Source organism: Trichosurus vulpecula, chromosome 2 (genome assembly GCF_011100635.1).
Source record: "Trichosurus vulpecula isolate mTriVul1 chromosome 2, mTriVul1.pri, whole genome shotgun sequence".
Classification (NCBI taxonomy): Eukaryota; Metazoa; Chordata; class Mammalia; order Diprotodontia; family Phalangeridae; genus Trichosurus; species Trichosurus vulpecula.
The window spans coordinates 258,405,735-258,427,880 of record NC_050574.1 but is presented as its reverse complement, the minus strand read 5'-3'; the positions used below and the strand labels follow the sequence as shown (position 1 = coordinate 258,427,880).

At 38.6% G+C, this 22,146-nt stretch overlaps 1 protein-coding gene across 1 annotated transcript in view; it reads left to right on the top strand.

Moving 5' to 3' along the window:
* Positions 1-22,146, top strand: part of HECW2 (HECT, C2 and WW domain containing E3 ubiquitin protein ligase 2) — a 211,528-nt gene that overhangs the window by 176,856 nt on the left and 12,526 nt on the right. Inside the window, exons 21-27 of the mRNA XM_036744243.1 lie at positions 4,285-4,437; positions 6,920-7,018; positions 8,884-9,013; positions 10,036-10,182; positions 12,247-12,361; positions 15,705-15,790; positions 16,597-16,709. Coding sequence (XP_036600138.1) covers positions 4,285-4,437; positions 6,920-7,018; positions 8,884-9,013; positions 10,036-10,182; positions 12,247-12,361; positions 15,705-15,790; positions 16,597-16,709 — 843 coding nt within the window. The remainder of the gene's footprint in view (positions 1-4,284; positions 4,438-6,919; positions 7,019-8,883; positions 9,014-10,035; positions 10,183-12,246; positions 12,362-15,704; positions 15,791-16,596; positions 16,710-22,146) is intronic.

Below are 22,146 nucleotides of genomic sequence, written 5' to 3'. Positions count from 1 at the left end.
GCATCCCTTTTTGCCATGGCACAGTTTTGAAAATTGAGGGGATGCCCATCAATTGAGGAATGGCTGAACAAGCTATGGTATATAAATGTAATGGAATACTATTGTGCTCTAAGAAATGATGAACAGGCAGGTTTCAGAAAATCCTGGAAAGATTTGTATGAACTGATGCAAAATGAAATGAGCAGAACCAGGAAAAAACATTGTACACAGTATCAACAACATTGTGTGATGATCAACTATGAATGTCTCAGTTCTTCTCAGCAACACAATGATCCAAGACAAATACAAAGAACTCACGAAGGAAAATGCTATACATATTGATATAAAGAGCTGATAGACTCTGAATGCAGATCGAAGCAAATGTTTTCACTTAATTCTTTCTCATAGTTTTATTTTTCCTTTTGATCTGTTTCTTCTTTCACTAATGTGACTAATATAAAAATATTTTTACATGATAGCACATGTATAAACTATATCAAACTGCCTACCATTTTCAGAAGAGAGAAGGGAAGAGAGGGAGGGAAAAGAATTGGAACTTAAAATCTTGTAAAAATGAAGGCTAAAACTTTTCTTGACATGTAACTGAGGAAAAAAATAAAATGCTATTAAACCGAGAGAGAGAGAGAGAGAGAGAGAGAGAGAGAGAGAGAGAGAGAGAGAAAGAATGAGAATGAGAATGAGAATGAGAATGAGAGGCAAAATTGTACTTCTGACTGAGGAGTCTGCCCTTGTTCCATTGTCTTACACAGCCTCTCCTGAGCAACAGGCTATGAAATCCCACGGTAATCCCCTTTAGTAGTATTGGTTTTAAACCAGGGAATGACAGGCTGACTTATTGTTTTCTTCATCATTTACCTTGGCTAAAGTATCTACCCACCAGATGCCTAAATAATTCAAATCCTGATGAGGAAAGATAAATGTTTCTGTGTTCTCAGCTCTGATTTGGTATAATTGGGGCTAGACCCCTGTTAGCAAGGAAGCTTGCTAACGTGATGCCACAGTAACCTGCTAGACCTTCTTAGATAATTCAGTAGTTAACAGCTTGCTTTTATAACTGTGACAGAGTGAAATCAAGAGCAATGTGTCTCCAAACTGCCATACAGGACAGCTTAAAGCCAACATCCAGGAAATGATTTTCAGGGGTTGGGCTTTTTTTGTTGTTGTTACATCATTTCCTTTGCATTTGTCACATGAATGTTCCATTTTCAGTGATTCTTAATTGAAAAAAAAAAAGCATCATCTCATACCAGAGCCCCCACAGCTTGTGTGGTATGTCAAACAGCATAGCACTACAATGATGTTAAGCAAATGCCTGAATAACCCTTCCCAGAACTTAAACCACACTGCTACCATAGGACATCTGCATTTGGACACTGAAATGCTCTTCGTCGCAGCTGTTGTGTGGCTACATGCCTGCTGTAACGAGCTTCTGGATTTCTGTGCCAAGGTTTTAGCCGTGGAACCAACCCGACTGGCAAAACAGGAATGCAACAAATGATCCATCTGATATGAGTCATATTAACTCTTTATATAAAAGATGCTGTTGAGAAATGATAGAAATAGCCTGGACAGAGTGCTGCTCTGACATGTTTCGTTCAGTTAAATATGCTGGAGTAGGCATCTTGCTCTTCAAACTGCTGTCAAGTTTTGTGTAAATTTAGGATGTAAAACACAACTAGGCACAAGTTGCTTACAAACTAAGTGTTGACCTCAGTGTGAATCTGTGACTAATTCCAGAATTAAAGAATGGATAGATGAAAATTCGCCCCATGAAAAAGAATGGTTCATCTTGGTTGAACTGTTGATGGTTAGGCTGGTTCTCTCCGGGAAAAAAAAAAATTGTTCTTTTTTATTTTGCCCCATCTGAGAGTATTAATCTTATTTATGCTCTGAACTCAGTAAAGAAGCAAAACAGAGAAGCCAGTTTCTATTTAAGAATGACAATGTTTTCAAGATTTTAAAGAGTTTATTTGAATGTTACAAAGCACTAGACTTTTAAGGCATATTCCAGTTATGAGATTTCTGCAAAATATTGTTTTCTTTTTCTTGGGGCAGTGGTGAGTAGCATAAACACCTCATACTGCTGAGCTTGTATAGTTCCTCAAGGCAAATTGCAGTCCCACTCATTGCTTCACAGATTTGTTCAGCCAAACTTTTTTGAGCACCTACCTACTTATTCTGCATAATACTCTGTGAGATTTCTAATAAAAATGCAAATGATGTTCATTTTTTTCTTCAGAAAGCAACAAAAACTTCTTCCATGAAGCAAAGATGCTACCAGAATAAAGTCAAAGCAATGAGCTTCTGCTGTGACAGCTAAATTTCAAGCAGGAAATAAGTGGCTTCACTTTACATGTTACCCTTCTGTTGTGCAAAGACGATACTGCATGAATTTTTGTAGCATTTATTCATTTGCTCCATGTTCAGCTCTTTGTCCTGTATGTGATATCTCAAGATCCTTGAAATCAGGGACCATGTCTGTTGAACTCAGCTTTGTATAACTACCAAAGCAATACCACACACAGAGACTCAATCAAGAAAATACATTAGATATATGAGTACATATGATTGTACTTTTTTGTTCTCTTTATCTGATGATTTTCTGAATCTTGTTTCATTTTCTTGAAGTAATCTAACCCAAGAGATGGAGATTTATAATAAATAAAATGAAGTGAATGGAATTCTTCTGCTCATCTTCCTACCCTGTGTCTTCCCCTTTCCTGGTTGTGCCACAGTGAATTCCTAAATGAGGCCTCTGACTACTTTTTTAAGTGTTGCCATAGGTTATTTCTTGAATGGCTTTAATATACTTTAGTTCTCATTTTTCTCTTCCAGCCCTATCACTTCAGCCACATCAAACTCTGGTTGTTTCATTCAGACCATTATGATCTCTTCATTTACCCCTTTGAATTCAGCAAGGTCACCCTAAGCCAACAAAAATCATCTTCTCCTAAAATCCACTGTGACATCGTAGATGTCAGTGTTATGGATCAAGTTCAAGATCTTCATCCTCCACTTCAAAAATATTTATTAGGCAACAGCCTAGGACGTCCTCATCTTCCTTGTCTCTTTCTAATCCCCAGGCTGTCTCTACCTTGTCTCCTCTAATTTACTTTAAACCTTGATCACTTGAATCCAAACATTCCAGTTCTGCTTTGATCATCTTCTCAGGGTTTACTTCGCCTCTGAAATTCCCATTTGGCCATTTGTCAAGCCCTCTCTGTCTTCCTTCAGTCAAGAAGGCAGTGAGTGTGTGGCAAAAGAAGCACTTATGCACAGTGGGTGGGAAGTTTCTGAAATCTAGCCTGGTGGAGTAGAAATCACCCTGGCGTTGGAATTGGGAGACCCGAATTTAAATTTTGATTCTGTCACTCTTACTATCCATAGGCCTTGGGCGAGTCAATCCCTTCTGATTTCTCATCTATAAAATTCTCATCTCAGCTTTCTCTTCTATAAAATGAGGAGTTTGGACTAGGTCATCTCCAAGGTCCTTTCCAGCTATGAGTCTATGGTCCTAGAATCATAAGTGTTCCAGGATGCCCTTCCTGAATAATTGGAGAGACTGAAAATCCCCCCCCCAACACACACACACACACACACACACACACACACACACACACCTTTTCTAAACAAACAACTTCCATGACCTGCTTCTCTTCCCCCATTTCTCACAATTCTTCATCATATAATTTATTAACTTCAATTCTTCACATACTCTAATAAATCCATGGCTTCATTAATGTGAGTGCTCCCTTTGAACATATGGATCACAATACTGTCATATCATCTCATCCTGGGAGGTGCCATCAGTCCTCCATAAAAGGTCTTCCTCCAGTATGCTTGAAAATCCTTTTCTAATTCTCTTAATTTCTTGGGGGCACCAGAGTAACATCGAGTCTATCTGTTGTCTTTAATGCTCATTCCCCACCTGGCCAGTACCATTTTCCAGCCATACCATCTTCCTGAATAATGTATTTTATTATTAAAAGGCTTCTGCACATAATGTTAAAGAAATCACCAGCGCGTAGTTTCTCTTGTGTATTTAACATTTCCTTGTTTTCTATATTTTTTACATCTATCAGTACAATGTTGCAAGTTCACCATTTGAAGTGCAGCTGTTTCATGAATCTTCTGTAGTTCTTGATAAAGTAACTTAACTCACTTTGTGTCACCTAGTAGATAATTAACAAGTGTGCCTTGGTGATGATAAACTATGTAAAATACACTTGCTACATGTAGCATTGGGTGGGAGAAAAAACACTAATTTTTTGTTTGTTTTTATAGGCTGGATTACAGTGGACCTTCTAGAGAGTTTTTCTTCCTGGTATCCAGAGAACTCTTTAATCCATATTATGGCTTATTTGAATATTCAGCTAATGATACATATACAGTCCAAATAAGTCCCATGTCTGCTTTTGTAGACAATCACCATGAATGGTAAGATAATGGAGTTTTGAGAATTGTGCTCTCCTCTATTATTTTTTCTCTAACACTAGTTTATGCATGTGCCCTGATTTTTTTCAAATATAGATACCTGCTTTAATTCTTGACTAAAACCACGATTTTGCTTAGAAATCCCATTTGATTCTTTAAGGTTGCTTTTAAATATATAGTCTCCAACATATTGAATTATTATTTTTTCATAAGTCAATTTTTAAGTAGGTTACTTGGAACACAGAACACATTATCTCTTAAAAACTACGTTATAAATTATGACAAGCTTCCCAGGCTAGCCCACAAAAGCCTATTTAAGCCATTACCTAGTCAACATAGTACAAAAGTTGAAAGCAGCCTGGCTTGGAAGATAGAGTTAGCCTGGGAGTCAGGAAGGCCTAGATTCAAGGCCTTTTTCTGACACCTACTGACTCTGTGACCCTGGACAAGGCATTTATTGTCTCTATTCTTCCTAGTAATTCCCTAAAACCATATGTTGCAGAGTAGGCGGCATTGGCAGGGGAAATTTCTCACCAAAAGTTCACCACAGTGATGAAATCACAGGTTTGGTTAAAAAAAAAAGTACAATGTTGAGCTATTCTGTGCTTCCTCAACCTGGAGAAAGGCAGGAAGAAGTATGTTAGGAAATTTGCCCTGGGCAGAATCTCTAGGGCAGCCAAAGGATTAGAGCTGGTCCAGCATCTGCAGCTGTGGTTGTCAATAATTGATAAAGAGTTATTAAGTACCAACTATATCAGGCACTATGTTAAACCCTGGGGATACAAGAAGAAGCAAAAGATAGTCCCTGCCCTCAGGGAGCTTCCTTACTAATGGTCAGGCAAAGTATGGGTGAAGAAGAGAGGTTAGGAATTCTTCATCTGGCTAAGCAAGATACAGGGGAGAGAGGACTCTAGGCACAGAGGGGAGGGTCCAGGGTTGGTGACAGGGCACTGGCAAAGAAGGAATTAATAATGGAAAAGAATGTCAGTGGGAATGACTAATCATATTATCGCTCACTTGTAAATCCACAGTTTCTAAATTGAGGCTACTGACTTTTCTTAAAGTCTTTTTAAAAAAAACCATGAGATCTTTTTATTATCATTTCAAGTTAAGCTTATTTTTTAATTTAAATTGTTTAATTTCAAGGTTTTTTTTTTTTTCCAAATCTCTTTACTTACGGACTTCAAAATTTTCAAAGCACCTATTTTTGAGAGTGCCTGTTTGTTTTACACTGGGTACAAGTGAGTAAAACATGATTTAGTCGTATACTGAGAAATCATTCGTGATGCCCCTTTTTTGCCAGTAGCTTGAGGAAAAATCTAATTATGGCTTAGAGGTTAGTATGTCCAACTTTCACCACAACTTCATTTTAGCTACCATTTGCCCTGCAGTCACTGATATCTAATAGACATTTAGTGGGAGGAATACAACTTTGGTGGAAGAAACAAAAAGGAACAAACTGTAGCTCTTCGTATGTCTCATATCTGTTGCTGCTCAAGAGACTGACTTAGGGAAGCCATCAGCTTCAACCACCAGAAGCATCGTTACTCTCGAGATAAAGAGAAATGTGGGGGTATACATTTCAGTCATCTAGGTGAATAATGTCAGTTATTTTCAAGAAAGTTTCCAAAATGAATCAGAATGAATTGTGCCTTGAGATGTTTAGAAGGTGGCGCGTTGTCTGTAGGAAACCCCCGAAACTTCCAGAGGCAGAGATTTTCATTGCCCTGAAGGTTGAGAGGATAACCACCATGATTAGGGAGGAGGGAGAGAGAAAAAAGGGGAAGTTCTGCAGAGTAAGATACTTAGTTGTGTACCAGAGCAACAGAAAATGAATTGGTGCTAGGTAGATATGAGAGAAATAGCACCAGCATTAACCCAAACAAACTGGAAGCAGAATCAGCACCGCGGGCTACCAGGATGCCTTGGTTAATGCCTTAGGCGGTAACCCTCGGGGATTTCTCACAAATACAAATGAGCAACTCATATTGGCAGAATAGTTGGTGCACGCAGAGTACCATTTATACTACAAAATCTTTGGCTTTTAGTACTAGGTTATACTCAGCACTTGCCATGAGCCAAGCACTGTGCTAGGCACTTTAAAATTATGATGTCATCTGGTCCTCACAGCAACCCTGGGAAGTAGGTGCTATCATTATCTCCATTTTACAGATGAGGAAACTGAGGCAAACAGAGGTTAGTGACTCATCCAGGGTCACACAGCTAGTAAGTGTCTGAGGCTGGTTTTGAACTCAGGTCCTCATGACTCCAGGCCTAGCACTCCATCCACTGAACCACCTAGCTACTCACATAACAAAGATAACTAAGCCAAACAAATTTGACTCGAGTTTGGGGTGTGATTTTTTTTAGCCTAATGTAGGCCTAGTTAATGTAGGATGTATATGAACTCTTTGTGGCCATGTGGAACCATTTAATAATTCACTAACCCAGGTCGTGCGATCTGTTTCCTATCTTTCTTGTTCAGGTTCAGGTTTAGTGGTCGAATCCTTGGCCTCGCACTGATACACCAGTATTTGTTAGACGCTTTCTTCACACGACCATTTTATAAGGCCCTTCTCAGAATGTGAGTAAAATTATTTTTATTCTTCTTTTAATCAGCATGGAAAAAATACAGCATTTCCCTTTAATTGAAATGGAAAATTCCTGTTGTCAAAGTCAGTGTTTCCCTATCTGCTCACAATCTTCCTTGTGATGTTGTTTTTATAGCTGTACAAATTTTCTGAAACTGAATAAGTTTTGAAGTTTTGTTTATTTGTCGAGCCATACTCTCTTTCTCTTCCCCTTTATTTCTGGATTGCCCACAAAATCTTAGTTTTGCTATCTTCTGAACCATTTTATCTTTCTCATACTTGGTAACACATGTTTCTTCCAAACAATTGTACTTCAAATGCAGCTTTGGAATGCTTATGGCATTAATTCAGATTATTAATAGAATAGTTGTGGGTTAGTCTTTATGACTCACCGAGTCCTCTTCCCTTTGAGATGGATTTTATATTTCACATTGATGCAAACTTTAAATTACTCTTGGCTCACTTCTCATCTTCCATGGCCCTTTCTATGTCTTTGGGACACCCTGCTTGCTCAAAACCATCCCTTTGTGAAAGGAAAATTTAGATTTGTGGAGGGAGGTACAAATAAAACTTCCATGGGAATTTTCAGTACTATTATAAAAATGAAAGACTGCAGCTAGCAATCTTTCCTCGGAGCAGACAGCTGGTTCTGGCCTATAATAAGCAGTACAGTGCAAGGCCAAGCACGGGTAGGCCGTATTTTGTTCTGTCTGTGGGACGAGTAGAAACAAAGTGAGGAGATCTTAGCAGAAATACTACCACTACCCATACTCCTCTCTACCTTTGACCATCACTTCTATCCCTACATCAACCAACTTCTTATCTATCTTCTTTAAAGCGAATCCCTGACACTCGGAAAGAGAATTTCCGATGAGCCAAAAAAGAAGGGACCACCAGAAAAATGTTCCGATGCCCAATAGGAAAGTGTAACCTTGAAAGAGAATTGGTTGTTGAATTGAAGATGTAGTATTATTTTTCCTTTCGTTCTAGCTGCTTTTGTGAAGATGAGCTGACATTCCCAGAAACAGTATGAAGCATCGCTTACTCATTATTCCTCTCAAACATCCTTCGCACCAGCCAAACTGGCCCTCCATCTCCCATCTCGGTGCCTGACGGCCACTCTCTTCTTACTTCTACCACTTAGACTCTCTAGTTTCCTTCAGGGCTCGGCCCAGGCTTTACTTCGTACATAAGGCCTTTCCTGATCTCTACAATTACTAATACCTGTCCCTTACCCACAACTGCATGTGTTGCCCTTGACCCTTCACCTCGTGGGATGTAAACTGCTTGAAAGTGGGGGCTTTCATTTTTGTCCTTTTTTTTTAATGTCCCCAGGACCTGCCTAGCACATTGTAGGCACTTAATAAATGCTATTTGATTAACTGATTGATTTTTATTCCAGCTTCCTATCTGCCCTAATGGTTTTGCTGCTGTTGGTTTACTTTCCACATTCCGAACTCATTGCCCTCTAGCTGGATATGGCTCAGCTCTTAGTCTGTCTATAAAATGAGAGATCAGTGTTGTCAGGCTGTGTGGCATAGTGGCAGTAGCCCTGGACTAGACATTAGGGGGCCTGGGTTTTAGTTGGGACTTTGCTTTTAAGTATCTCTAGGACAGGGGACTTCACTGAACCCCTCTGAGCCTCAGTTTCTTCATGCAGAACATAAAAGCACTGAAGTGGACAATCTTCACAATTCCATCTCTAAGCTCTATTACCTTTACAAAGTTGTTTTTTTCACTAGCTCAGTTTTAGACTCTAAATAACAGAAACGTAGGAGTCATTGTTGCTTCGTTCATCTTTATCCTAATGTCTGTCAGTGTCTGCTAATAATAAACATCTTTCTCTTTGATACGTTAGCCTGTGTGATTTGAGTGATCTAGAATACCTTGATGAGGAATTCCACCAGAGCCTTCAGTGGATGAAAGACAATGACATACATGATATCCTAGACCTCACCTTTACTGTAAATGAAGAAGTTTTTGGACAGGTATGTGCTGCTAAAGCATTGTGGTCAGATTCTTTATTTGCTTTGTTAGAATTTATTGCTAGGTGATTAACTATGTCAGTGGACAAACATCAGGCATGGCTATTCTTGGTTCAGTATGACAATTCCTAAATTGGGTGAGTGTGTCCATTTACTCTGTAGAAGTACTTCCTCATTGCAGAGTCTGTCTCCAGTAACTACAATGCCATCACAGAGGGAAAGGAGCTAAATGACAATGTATTACGTGTGTTGTTGTGTATTCCTTCTTATTCTTTGCTTTCAAAGGTTCGATATCCACTATGAGCTACTTTCTATGTCTCCAGTACACTTTTAAAACCCTTGTTTTCATGGAACCCACATACTAAATACATCTTTGTACATAGCTATTGTTCAGACAGGAAAATGCAGTTGTAAAATGAACTGAATCGATATTTTGATACAGATGCACAAAATAGAATCATTGGTCTACATTGTTCTCCCAGCATCAGTATGGGAGGGGCGTCAGTGATTTCTTTCATTAATATACCTTGCTGTTCGCTTTTTGTTATTTTTCCAGAATTCATGCTATCTTTTAAACCTTGGTCCTCATCTGAATATAAATCCTTTACTCTCAAAGTTAAATCTGCATTTAAACATTAGACACCAATATGTAATAAATGCTAAGCCATATCAGGATTTATGAAAAGTCCTAATCCAGCCATTCAGATGGCAAAAAGCCAGAGCCTCAAAGAAATTCAGCCTAATTTATGAGAATTAGAAATAAGTACTGATACTCTGAAACTCTTTGATATCAGATAATCAGTCAGATGAGGTTTACTAAGTGCTCACTGCGTGCATAGCATTTGATGAGGGTCTCTTGTAGACAGAGTATGGAAGACACAATTCTCGTACTACAGAGATATATGCACTTATGCAGAGTATGGTGAAGTTTTTTCATGCTCTTGGTGATGGTCTCTTTTTTGACTAAACTGTAATACTTTGATTCAATTAAAAATATTTATGTAAATATATATATTTGTTCCAAGATCACCGAACGAGAATTAAAGCCAGGGGGTGCCAATATCCCAGTCACAGAGAAGAACAAGAAAGAATACATCGAGAGAATGGTGAAGTGGAGGATTGAGAGGGGTGTTGTCCAACAAACAGAGAGCTTAGTACGGGGTTTTTATGAGGTAAAGAAATTGGGCATTTATGGTGCATGCTTTGAATTTTGGTTTCTACAGATGTTAAAATCTATCTTTTGTGTCTACAGATGTCACATATTATCTCTACCTGCATGAAGTATTCTTTTTTACTTAAAACATTCATTATTCAAATTAATTTATGGGGAATACTCTCTGCTTATATGATAATTTTTCTGAGAAAATGAGGTGGCTTGGGTGGATTGTTGAATTCATGGAATTCTCTGGTTCAAGAGGTCTTTGAGTTAAATGTTTTGACTAGAATTTAAATAGGATTTGATGATTTAATGACCACTAATATCATTTTAAGTCATGCATGCTAAGATATGGGTAATCAAATCTCATGCTTGAAGGTGTGAAATGATCACACGTAATGGTCAGAACAAGCTAGTTATATGTTCCACGAGTCTTTTTCCTTAGAAGCCACTAAGATCCTTTTCAGAACAGAGAAGCAGATTGGACCAATCATTATTTTGATGTAGTATGGAAAATTCTAATGCTGAGAGAGAGTACTTTGATTAACTAATAATCCCTAATACTCCTAAGGATATATGGTCTCCCTCTAGCAAAACAGTCAATCAGTCAATAAACATTTATTAAATACTTACTTTGTGCCAGGCACTGCACTAAACACTAGTGATACAAAGAAAGATGAAAACATAGTCCTTCCCTACCAGTAGCTCACATTATAATGAGGAGACCTCATGCAAACAACTGTGTGGACACAAGACATATACAGTGAAAATGAAGGATCGTTTCAGAGGGAAAGCAGTAGCAGTACATGAAGAGAGGTACTGAGAAAGGCTTATTGCAGAAGGTGGGATTTGAGTTGAGTCTTCCTAGCCAAGGAAGCCAGAAGGCAGAGATGAGGATGGAGACCTATCTAGGAATGGGGGACAGTCAGTGAAGAAGGAACCGTTGGGAGATGCTGTGTTATGTGTCAGGAGCAGAAGGAAAACTAGCATGGCTGGATTATAGAATATATAGAGTAAGACTTGGAAACTGATTGGATATGTAGGTAAATATGAAGGAGAAGTTGGGAATGACACCTCGATTATGAGACTGGGTAACTGGGAAGATAGTGGTTCCCTCAACAATAACAGGGAAGATCAGAAGAGTGGAGAGTATGGGAGGAAAGATGAGCTCTGTTTTGGACCTGTTACATTTGAGATGTCTACATATAGGACAATCAGTCTGAGATAGCAACCCATCTGTGCTTCCCCTCCCTATGTGACTCTCATCCATGTCCTCCCATCAGTTCATCAAAGTGACGGTGGGGAACCATTGTGCCAGAGAGCCTTCTCTGTGCTCTCTTGACATTTTAGTGAAGACACTATGGTACAGTGGAGGAAAAATGAACTTGGAGTCATGAAACTTGAGTTTGAATCCTGGCTCTGCCAATTATAAATGTGTGACTTTGGGCAAGTCATTTAACTTCCCTGGGCCTCAGTTTCCTCATCTCTAAAATGAGGATGTGTTGACCTCTGAGTTCCCTTCCAACTCTCCATCCTATGACATGTTGACACTTAGGGGCATCTAAGTAAAGCAGTAGATGCAATGCTGGATCTGGAATTAGGAAGACTTGAGTTCAAATCCATCCTCAGACACTTACTAGCTATATGACTTTGGGCAAGTCGCCTAGCTTCTATTTGCCTCAGTTTCCTCATATGTGAAACAGGGATAATAATTGTATCTATCTCCCAGGATTACTGTGAGGATGAAGTGAGATAATGTTTGTAAAGTGCTTAGGATAGTCACTGGCACATAGTAAGTGCCGTATAAATGCCACTGTTCTTGTGTTCTTGTTGTAGACACCAATGCTGCAATTAAAATTATACCTTATAATAATATCTTGCATTTACATACAAAACCTGCACATAAATTAATCTATAAATGTCTATAAATAAATGACAAATGCTTGTTGATTGATTTATCATAGAAAAGGTATAATCAGCACTACTTACTAAATTTCTCCTCCCGATGCTTTTTCTCTGACAAGTCATTCACAGAAGGGATTTTCTTGACTCATTCCCTTGAACTCTCTTCCCTTCACAGGTGGTGGATGCTAGGCTGGTGTCTGTTTTTGATGCGAGGGAACTGGAACTGGTCATTGCTGGAACTGCTGAAATAGACCTAAGTGACTGGAGAAACAACACAGAATATAGAGGAGGTGAAACTGACTGAGTTTGAAGCCTTTAACCAAAGGAAGGGGTATGGGTTGGCGCTGAATATGGTCTGAATTCTGTGCTGAGAAGACTATCTGGTTTCTACTCAAAGATCTGAAGCATCCTTTAGGAGACCTTGTGCAAGTCACATTCCCATCTTTCCCTATTTTCCCCATCTGGCAAACAAGGGAAATGCCATTTACATACCACCCAAGCGTGTCATCACAATTAATTGTTAGTGATTATGTGAACACTAAGTAATTGCTTTGAAGCAGGAGATCACTAGCCAACTACCTCCAGCCCATCCCTTCCTCCACTGCTTTGGAACTTTAAGAGCCACGCCCTTTGGGCTTCCAGACCAAGAAGTCTTGATTCACTGAGCCACTTACTGCTTGACTCAATGCGGTGTTATCTAACACTTTTTTTTCTTACTCTCCATCTGTAACCTAATCTGTGAAGGGGAACTCCCTGTATGGTAGCACCTTCTACTCAATATAATCAGAGTCTTAGAGAATTGTCTGGGAATGCTGAAAGGTGAAATGAATTGTGTCAGTCTGGACTTGAACCCAGATCCTCTTGAGTCTAAGGCCAAGTCTTTATCCACTATAAAGGGATTTGCTAGAAGCAGCTTATACAGGCTTCCAAGAGCCAGTTGTTAAATTTTCAGCATGAGCATTTATATCTTTGAAGTCAGCAAATGCTACAAATCAGGGCTTGCTTTATTGGGTATGCTGTTGTCTAGACTTAAGAAAGTGATGGGAAAAATGTTAATGCAGATTAAACTTAAAAGTGTGTCATGAGAATATTTTTTTCAGAAAGCTATTTGTTAAACATTTACCAGCATCTCCCTACCATGATGCAAAATTTCCACTTATCTAATATGCAGTAGATAGATAGATAGATAGATAGATAGATGATGGATAGATAAATAGAGAGACTGCTGATAGACTGACAGATAAATAGCTAGACAGATATTTTGGAATATCTATGCAGATGTTCCAAATAGAAAGTTTGGACAGATTATCTCTCCACAGTTAGATAATTTGGAAATTGTTATTTCTAACAGTCAACTCAAATCTTCAGTCAAATAATTCATACAAATGCCTTAGAATTTCATTTGCAATGAAGTAGACCTGTTTAAAAAAAAACCGAAAAGTTAAAGTTATGAAGGTGAGCATTAAATACAATCTTGGGGAAGCTAAAATCCTTGCCAAAACTTTTACATAGCAAGAAAGATCTATAAGTTCAAAGGAAGACAATTTAAATGGAAATTAATTAATTAACAAAAAAAATAGGGCCATTGTAAAGTGCTTACTAAAGTATTTTGTCTTAGACATGACCCTAACTAAATATTAGCTGCCTCTGAATCACAGAATCACAGGAACCTAAGGAGCTGTCTAGTACCATCCATACGACACCAGAAAGGAATCCCCATTGATAACATAACTGGTGATCCTCCAGCTTCCGCTTGAAGACCATCATGTGGGGGGAAGTGATCACCTCTACAGGCAGCCGTTCCACTTTGAGGCAGTTCATTTAAAAGCTAAATCATTTTAATCCCCTTAGCTATATATCTTTAGTCTTCTAAGTTTGAGGTAAGAAGAAAGTATCTTCAGAAGCTGCTGATGTTTGTTCTTTGTTTTTGAAGAGGACCATGACATCAAGGAGGTGATGCCATGACATGCAAGTGAATTGGATTTAAGTGAGGGAGAACTGTGCAAAGTCACCAGCCTCACTTTCTCCTCTGGAGCCATCTGGGTCCAATGGCAAGATGTAGATCAGGATGAATGGAGATGGCCCTGGATGCAGTGGGAGACCTCGGCCTTTTTAAGCTAAGGTTTTTAACGGGTCTCAGTCTGACTGAGGCAACACCCTTTCAGTAATTAAGGCTAGGTAAGAAATGAAGCAGAGAATGGCCTCTCTACCTAATTAAAAAAAAATCAGTCTGGGAAGGGAAAATCCTCAGGGTTTCTGGCCAAAATATAAAAAAAAATTGCTATTTATATTCACTCTGAGCCAATCAGGGCCCAAACAGTGACCAAGTGGGACTTGGCCTGGGACCCATTTTTGAGCAATGAATGGGAGCTGCGGTGATTTGGGTTTAAGGTATGGCCCTTAAGAAAGAAATGTAGCCCATAAACCCTAAGATGTCTTTTGAGATTTAGCTTAGCTTCCACCAGTCTTTTTACCTCATTACCCATCCTTGGCTCTTTCATCCCGTCACACTAGCCTTAAGCTAAGATCTTTTCTCACTCCCCAGAAGCAATTTCAAATTTCTACTGTTATTACTTCTTCTCTAAGCCTTAATACGCTAGCAGCTAGGAGAGGCATTGTGGAAGAGTGGAAAGGGCTTTGGATTTGAAGTCAAACGACCAGTACTTAAGGTCTTTTTCTGTCCCCTGAGTTACCTTAGACAAAGTCATTTAACTTCTCAGGATGTCCGTTTCCATTCCTATAAAATGAAGGGCTTGTGCCAGATGACTTCCAGCATCCCTTCCAGCTCTAAATCTATGATCCCATGGGCTGCTTTCCATTGTCTCGTGTAATCTCTACACAGTGTTCCATCATTAAAGTTAACTCAGTTAACTAAGATGTTTTTACTAACTAGAACAATTTCTCCCAACCTGCTTTTCTCTGCACCAACAATCAAGTCATATCCCCCATTATATTCTATTAAGATGATGGGGTTGGAGCTGAAAGCTTGTTCAAATTCATTTTACTCTGTGTATTTTATAAATATTTTCACTCTAGAAGGGATGGCAAGCAGTTTTTTCCAAGGATGCTATAAAGTTTATGAACCAAAATAGATACACTAGCATTGGGAACAGGTAAGGGCCACCTTCCTTATTTCCTGACTCAGTCAGATGGTAGTAGAGGAAGAATTTTCCCAGATAGAGATCTGATCATAAATGCAGGTAATAATAGTGGGTAGGAGGACATCCTCACTCACCCTTTTTTTTTTTTCTAAAGGGATTTTCAGATCTCTCTTGTAGCCAGGTAAGATGAACCTATAAAACAGATGAGTGAGCAAAGGTCTGAAGAGTTTGTGGTTTACTCAAGGTTGTGTGGCTAAACCACTGGCAGGTCCAGAAATTGAAACCAGGTCTTCGGATCCTGAGTCCATTATCCTTTTCATGGTATTACACTGCCTACCTAGTTTGAGCTGAGAATCGCTGTCCCTCTTTTGAAGAAACTGAGATGATGATTTGTATTTGAAGGTTTGGGTGTTGGTTTTTTAAAAACATGTTTTTTTCATAGCTTAATTAAATTAAATTTAAACTAATTTAAATTTAAACTAAATTAAATTTAAAATTAAAATAACATAGATTCTTGTTCTTCCTTTGATAGGATATCATGACAATCATATTGTAATCCGGTGGTTCTGGGCTGCTGTAGAAAGATTCAACAATGAACAACGACTAAGGTTGTTACAGGTGAGATAGATGTCTATCAGGCTCTTATTTTTTTCGATACAGTGTTGTTGACTTTCAAGTCTTAAAACCATCAGGCACATAAATAAGTTCCCAGATAGTCCAGGAACCAGATCTGTGGTTTTATTAATGTAGGAAACTCTCTGGAAGAGAAAACTCTCTACTAATGCAGGTTGGCACCTTCTCTGCAACTTGTCATCTTAGGGAGTTGCCTGGAGCACCCAGAAATAAAATGATTTTGCCCAGGGTCATACAGCCAACATATGGCAGAAGCAGGACATAAAACCAAGTTTTCCTGATTTCAAAGCCACCTTTCTATCCCCTATGCCACACTTCCCTCCTCCTCAGTAAATGCTGGATTCAGTTGACTTGTCATCTTTCTAGAGATGTATAGAATCTACCAACTGCTAATTTTCCGTGGTTGAATCAAGGCCAATAATTTCCCCTTCCTCCCAAAGCAGGATGAGAGGATGAAACAGTTCTGGCAGGTGGTCCCACCTCCCAGGAGGTTGTAGTTAACATTAGGCCATTTTATGAGTCCTATTTATCCAATATTCCTTTATTTAATTTTGTCTCCCCTTTTAGTAGTACAAATCTTTCATTCTTCTCTGGCTGGATGTTAGAATTTCTCTGCTGTGATTATTCTGTGCCAAAACCCCATTTGATATAATAATTAGAGCCTAAGAGTGATGCCAGCAGGAAACAGCATGCTGCTCTTGCTCAATAACTTTAAACAGAACTGATCATTCTTCTTTCCCTTCCACTGAACCATATTTCATTTTCTTATCCTGTTCTACTTTCATTGGCAGTTTGTCACAGGCACATCCAGCATACCCTATGAAGGCTTTGCTTCTCTGCGAGGGAGTAATGGGCCAAGGAGATTCTGTGTGGAGAAATGGGGGAAAATCACTGCCCTTCCCAGGTAAACAAAGCAAACCAAAAGAAAATTAAACAAATCCTCCTCCAATATTTAATAAAGAAAATTGAAGTTACCTCTTAACCTAAGCTGGTTACCTGTCTTCCCATTAAAAAAAGTGGGAGTATGGGAAACATCTTGAGGTCGGTGTTGCCTTTCTATCCTGAGCCCTTAGCATTGGTGCTTAATGGATGTTTATTGAATTGCATCTCTAGTTAAGTCTTCCTAAAAGAATTTAAAATGTCTTCTCATTGATGCTTTACCTGCATTTTAGGAGAGAAAATGCAACCTAGCTCCTAAGTACAGATTCTGTGTTTGTCGGTATGATGTTGATGTGAAGATGCCTTTTGCAGTCATATGTGTGGTTTGTTACGATCATCCCAGTTTCTGTAGCACTAGTTGTCTTGGAGGTATTAGATGTATGAATTCCTTTTTATCAAGTAATACTGTGCTTATTTGTAAATGATATTAGGCTATCTGACAATGTTCTGCATTGTTTTACTTTCCTCTCCGGTAATTATTTATAGAAGTTCTAATTCTTCCTGAATTGAATCTTCATTTATAATAAACTCAGAGTTTCTTTATGATGAGAAAAATATTTATTTTACTGATATAAAAACATTCATTCACTCTTGAGTGGGAGCTATTATCTGTGAACAACTTAAGCCTTGAGGGAGAAAAAAATGTATGCAAGGCTGAATAGAAAGACTGAGGCAGGGCAGGGCATGATAATAGTTGACACAGATAGTTCTTTCAGGTTTGAGTAGCACTTTCAGCACAACAAACCTAGGTTGATTTTATAAGTATCATTATCTCCATTTTACAGACCTAGAAACTGGGGCTCTACAAAGCTAAGTGACTGAGCCAAGATCACACACCTAGTAAGCATATGAGTCAAGATCTGAATCCCGTTCTCTCCAAACCTGGGTCTAGAATTACAGTGCACTTCCTCTCAATTAGAGAAAGAGCTTTAGGGTTGTTTTATTTATTTAACTAGAATAATATTTCCATTCTTCCCCCAATTCACAGATGAATTTAGTGCCAGAAAAATTAAGTGACTCGTCTAAGGCATTTTACCATGAGACATAATCAAAAGTTTCCTTAAGTATCAGTGGTGTCAAGTGGATTTCCAAGGCCTTCTTTAAATCTACTCACGGTTTGAATAAATGTTAGTGCAATACAGTGAACTATGTGAAAGCATATTTTCATCCTATCTACATCAGCATGTTACTTCCTTAGCAACCTTGCTCTGAATTGTGAAATTAGGTACCACATCCTGCAACCTCAGAAGCCTACATGTTGCCACCAGATCCTCAGTTGGGAAGGTGACTGGTGTATCTCAAATCAGCTTTTGGGGGATGGTAACTTTTATTGCTTGAAGAATGATCTTACTTTATTGTTTTTCCACATGGCAATTATGTCATACTTAGAGAATTACTTGTTTGTGTCAGATTTAGAATGTCTCTCAAATGCCTGAGGATATGTTTTTTTCTCCCCTCTAAGAACTTTTAGGGATTAACCTTCACAGGACAGGGTGGGATCGTTGTGTTACCTTCCTTCTACTTCATTCTGGGCATTCTAAGCCCCTCAATATGCTTTGACACTTAGCTGCTGACATCAACTACGTTTGTTCAGTCACCATATTATTCACTGAACTTGGAAAAGATATGTGAATGTTGGTGAAAGCCGATAGTTTGCCATTCATCTTAGATAACAGATGTCCACTGATAGGTAGGTAAAAGTATATTAGGGACCTGGTTGGGTCAATATGTTTTCCATATTCAAGGAACAGGAGGCAATTCTGTGCTGACCTATTTGTAAATGGTGGAACAAGTGCCCAGGAACAGATGGGTAGTTACTGTACAACATCTCTCTCCTGCATTTGTAAGCTAAGGCTACCACCAGATTCCAAATTGTTCTCCACTCGTCAGATCACACAAAAAGAGGTAGAATAAGACACACAACAGTAAATCTCTTCCCTTCATAATTTCAGCACAATTCAAATTAATTGACATTTACATGATCATGAAAAGGGTTTTTTATTAGCTAATATAATTAAACTTGACCATTGTAATCTTTACCTTTTAATCTGGACTTTCCCCTTAGTAATCTAAACCTACAAAGTGGATACTCTACTGAATGTTAGATTTGGAGAATACTATAACCTCCACTAGTAAAGAATGTTCTTTTCTGCTCAGGCATCTTTACTATTATGAGAGTTTTATATTTGTTTCATGGACAAAACTGGCTCCCAAATCTCTAATTGAAATATGAGATGTTGCATTTAATCTAAACATATCTCTGTCGTCTAGTTATAAGATTTTCTTAGAATTCGCCAGATCACATTTCTCACATCATCAGAGAAAATAAACCGGACCACTTCTCAGAGTACCTTAGGTACCTGACTTTGTCAGCGAGAAATTAAAATCTCTCTGATCTCTGAGAAACTTCAATTCTGTTATCCTGTATCTTTTTCTTCTTAGTGAGCCACTGTCTAATATCTCATTGTTGTATTTGGTGGAGATTGCTTACCCTCTGCCCAGGTACTTCACTGGATATTGTACCAAATAGGTTCCTTCTTACTCTGCCCCCTCTTTCCAAAGTGGTACTATCATGTGATGAATGTTAAATAGCAGCATGCTAGATTGATGTGGAATGATGGAAATAGTTGTTGTGCTTGGCCCCATATCATACTTCATCTCTATGGTGGACAGGCATGATGGAAGAGGGGAATCCCAGTGTCTTTTGGACACAGTAATCTGCATTCTTTATACTTTTCTCTAGCAATCAAATATAATTGGCATTCATTCTTCATTCTACTTAGTCCTATTTTCCTCTACCAGTTTGAGAAACAAATTACCCAAACAGGATAGCTCTATAGCAAGATGCATGGCTCTGAAGCCATTAAAAATTTTGTGCATCACTGCCTTTTCTTTCTTTTGTGGAGAACAAGTAATTTGAGACCAAATGACAAACAATTCTGCAGACAGATGGGTGTCTCTATGGAGCCTTATATGCTGAACACGTCAACAAGAACTTACTGCTTGTACTTCCTCTGCTTTGTGGTTGCTGGTTAGTTCTGTATTTTAGAATTTTTGTAGAGTACTTCCTACCACCCAGTTTTCACACACAGCTTGTTCACTTATAACAATTGCTTTCTGGCCATTCCAATACCCAGGTTTCTAGCATGAGGGTACAGGGTTCGAGGAGAGGAGGTGTCCTCTGCCGGACCAAAATGAGTCAAAGTTATCCATTTTCACCACATAGGGAGAGGCTTCTATATTCATCTGTTAATATTTAGCCATGTGACATGATAGGATAAAGGGATTTGAGACCTGCCGTAGGGAAGATGTATTGGTTGGGTTAGAGTTCCCATACTCCTTCCTCCCCCCCCCCCAAAAAAAAGATCCTAATTTTTTGATTGGCTGATGAATCTAGAGAAGGATATTCAAGATGAGCTGAGAATGTGCTAATTGAAATGAATAAATTAGGGTTTGAAAGTAAACTATCTTTTTGTCAAGGTATTTAACTTAAAATGGAGGAAAGTTCATTTTTTAATGTGAAAATAACCTTTTAAAGTTTAACCACAGGTACTAATGAACCAATATTCTATTCTCAGTTTTAAAACCGATGGGCATGAGTTAGGTAATATTACCATTGATACTTTTGTTGTTCTGTCCTGTGAAAAAACAAATATGCTCATGTATGTAAAGCACTTTTCAAACCTTAATTCACTGTGTTGCAGTCATTGTTGTGGAGTTGTTGAGTCATGTCCAACTTTAGGACTGTGCCCATGAGGCTTTCTGGACCCCGATACTGGGGTGGTTTGCCATTTCCTTCTCCAGTGTGTCCCTATTTTATAGATGAGGAACTGAGGCAAATAGGGGTTAAGTGACTTGCCCAAGGTCACAAAGCTAGTGAGTGTCTCAAGTCAGATTTGAACTCAGATCTTCCTGACTCCAGGCCTGGTGCTCTATCCACCATACCACCTAGCTGCTGTCATTTCTTGATGCTGGTATGAAGGCCATCAACATCATCAACGGGGGGGGGGGGGTGGCTGATGGTGAGAGGAAGCATTTATAAATGTTTATTGTCACAAAAGGTAGAAAAAGAGGTGAGAAAAAAAAAACGGCCTACATGACAACTTTGCCAAAATCTGTTCCCTCCTCTTCATGTTTGTCTACTAATGGAGCCACATTTAATCTGTCTGGTATTTCTTAGATTTTTCCAGGTAAATCTAAACTACATAGTACAAAGGGGAACCTCACTTTTAGAAAATGTATTACACTGAAAAAAAAAAAGGATTAAACAATAAATTCTAAAAGAAATCTTGGCCTTAAAAATTTTTTTAAAGCTGATATTCATTCCAGGTCACCTTTAGGACTTACCCAGATACTTTTAAATGTTTTTCATTTACTCAGATTTGCCCTCACATACAGCATGAGCATGTGAGCTCAGGTCCACTGAACTGCTGAAAAAAGGATCCCATCTCTCTCCAGCAGTGTTGAAGCATTTACAAGCTCCTAAAGACTTGACAAAGTCATCTGCAATGAGGATAGATGGGGCAAGTTAACTTTAGCTTTGAATGTTAAAAGCTACAGAAAAATTAAAGCTGGAAGCAAAATTAAGAAACAGCATTTTCAGAATCAAAGTGCAAGGAAATAAAATAAAAGAGTAGGGCAACAAAGATTTTGTTTCCAGGAACAGCTCAAGTGCAGAGAGGTACATCCATAATATATTTCTGGTTCATTGAAATAATTACTTGCTCTTCTGTCTAAGGATAAGAAGGAAGTTTCTGACTGGCAAGAATTCTCCATTAAGCACTTGACTGAAAGTACCTGAGCTATAATAATGTTTGTTGATTAATTGATATCCACACAACAACAAAAATATTAAAATGGGCTAGATACCCAAATGGCGTCCAAAGAGTAGACCCGCATCACCTCCCCTTCCTGGTTCCCCCTCCCTCATTGTGCTGGCTGGTTAGGTGAACACAACATGTATTCTTTTCAACTTCTGATGCTTACATGGGTAGCAGTGTTTGGCAGTAGTGTATTAGTTTAAAAAATATCCTTTTACTGAAACCAAAGACCATGGGTTGCTGTTGCCAATATCAACAAAGTCCCAAGGCCCTCCTATTATTTTTTGGAAGAGTTTTCTCTAGGACAAGGAACTGGAGAGTGAAAAGCCTCAAGCATTATGTTGTTTTGTTGTGTTTTTTTTTTCCTTTTCCTGGCTCATACAGTGAATTGATGGTAAATATTGGGCAAGTGGTTTGACCACTTTGTTCCTCAATTTCCTCATTAGCAATACTCTCTTGTTTATAAGGCATTTTGAAACATTAGCACAAAAAGATGTGTGAATGTGCAAAATGTTGCTATTTTAACATTGACTAAACTGGAATTTTTCATAATTGTTTGAAACTGGTAAAATTGTTCTCAAA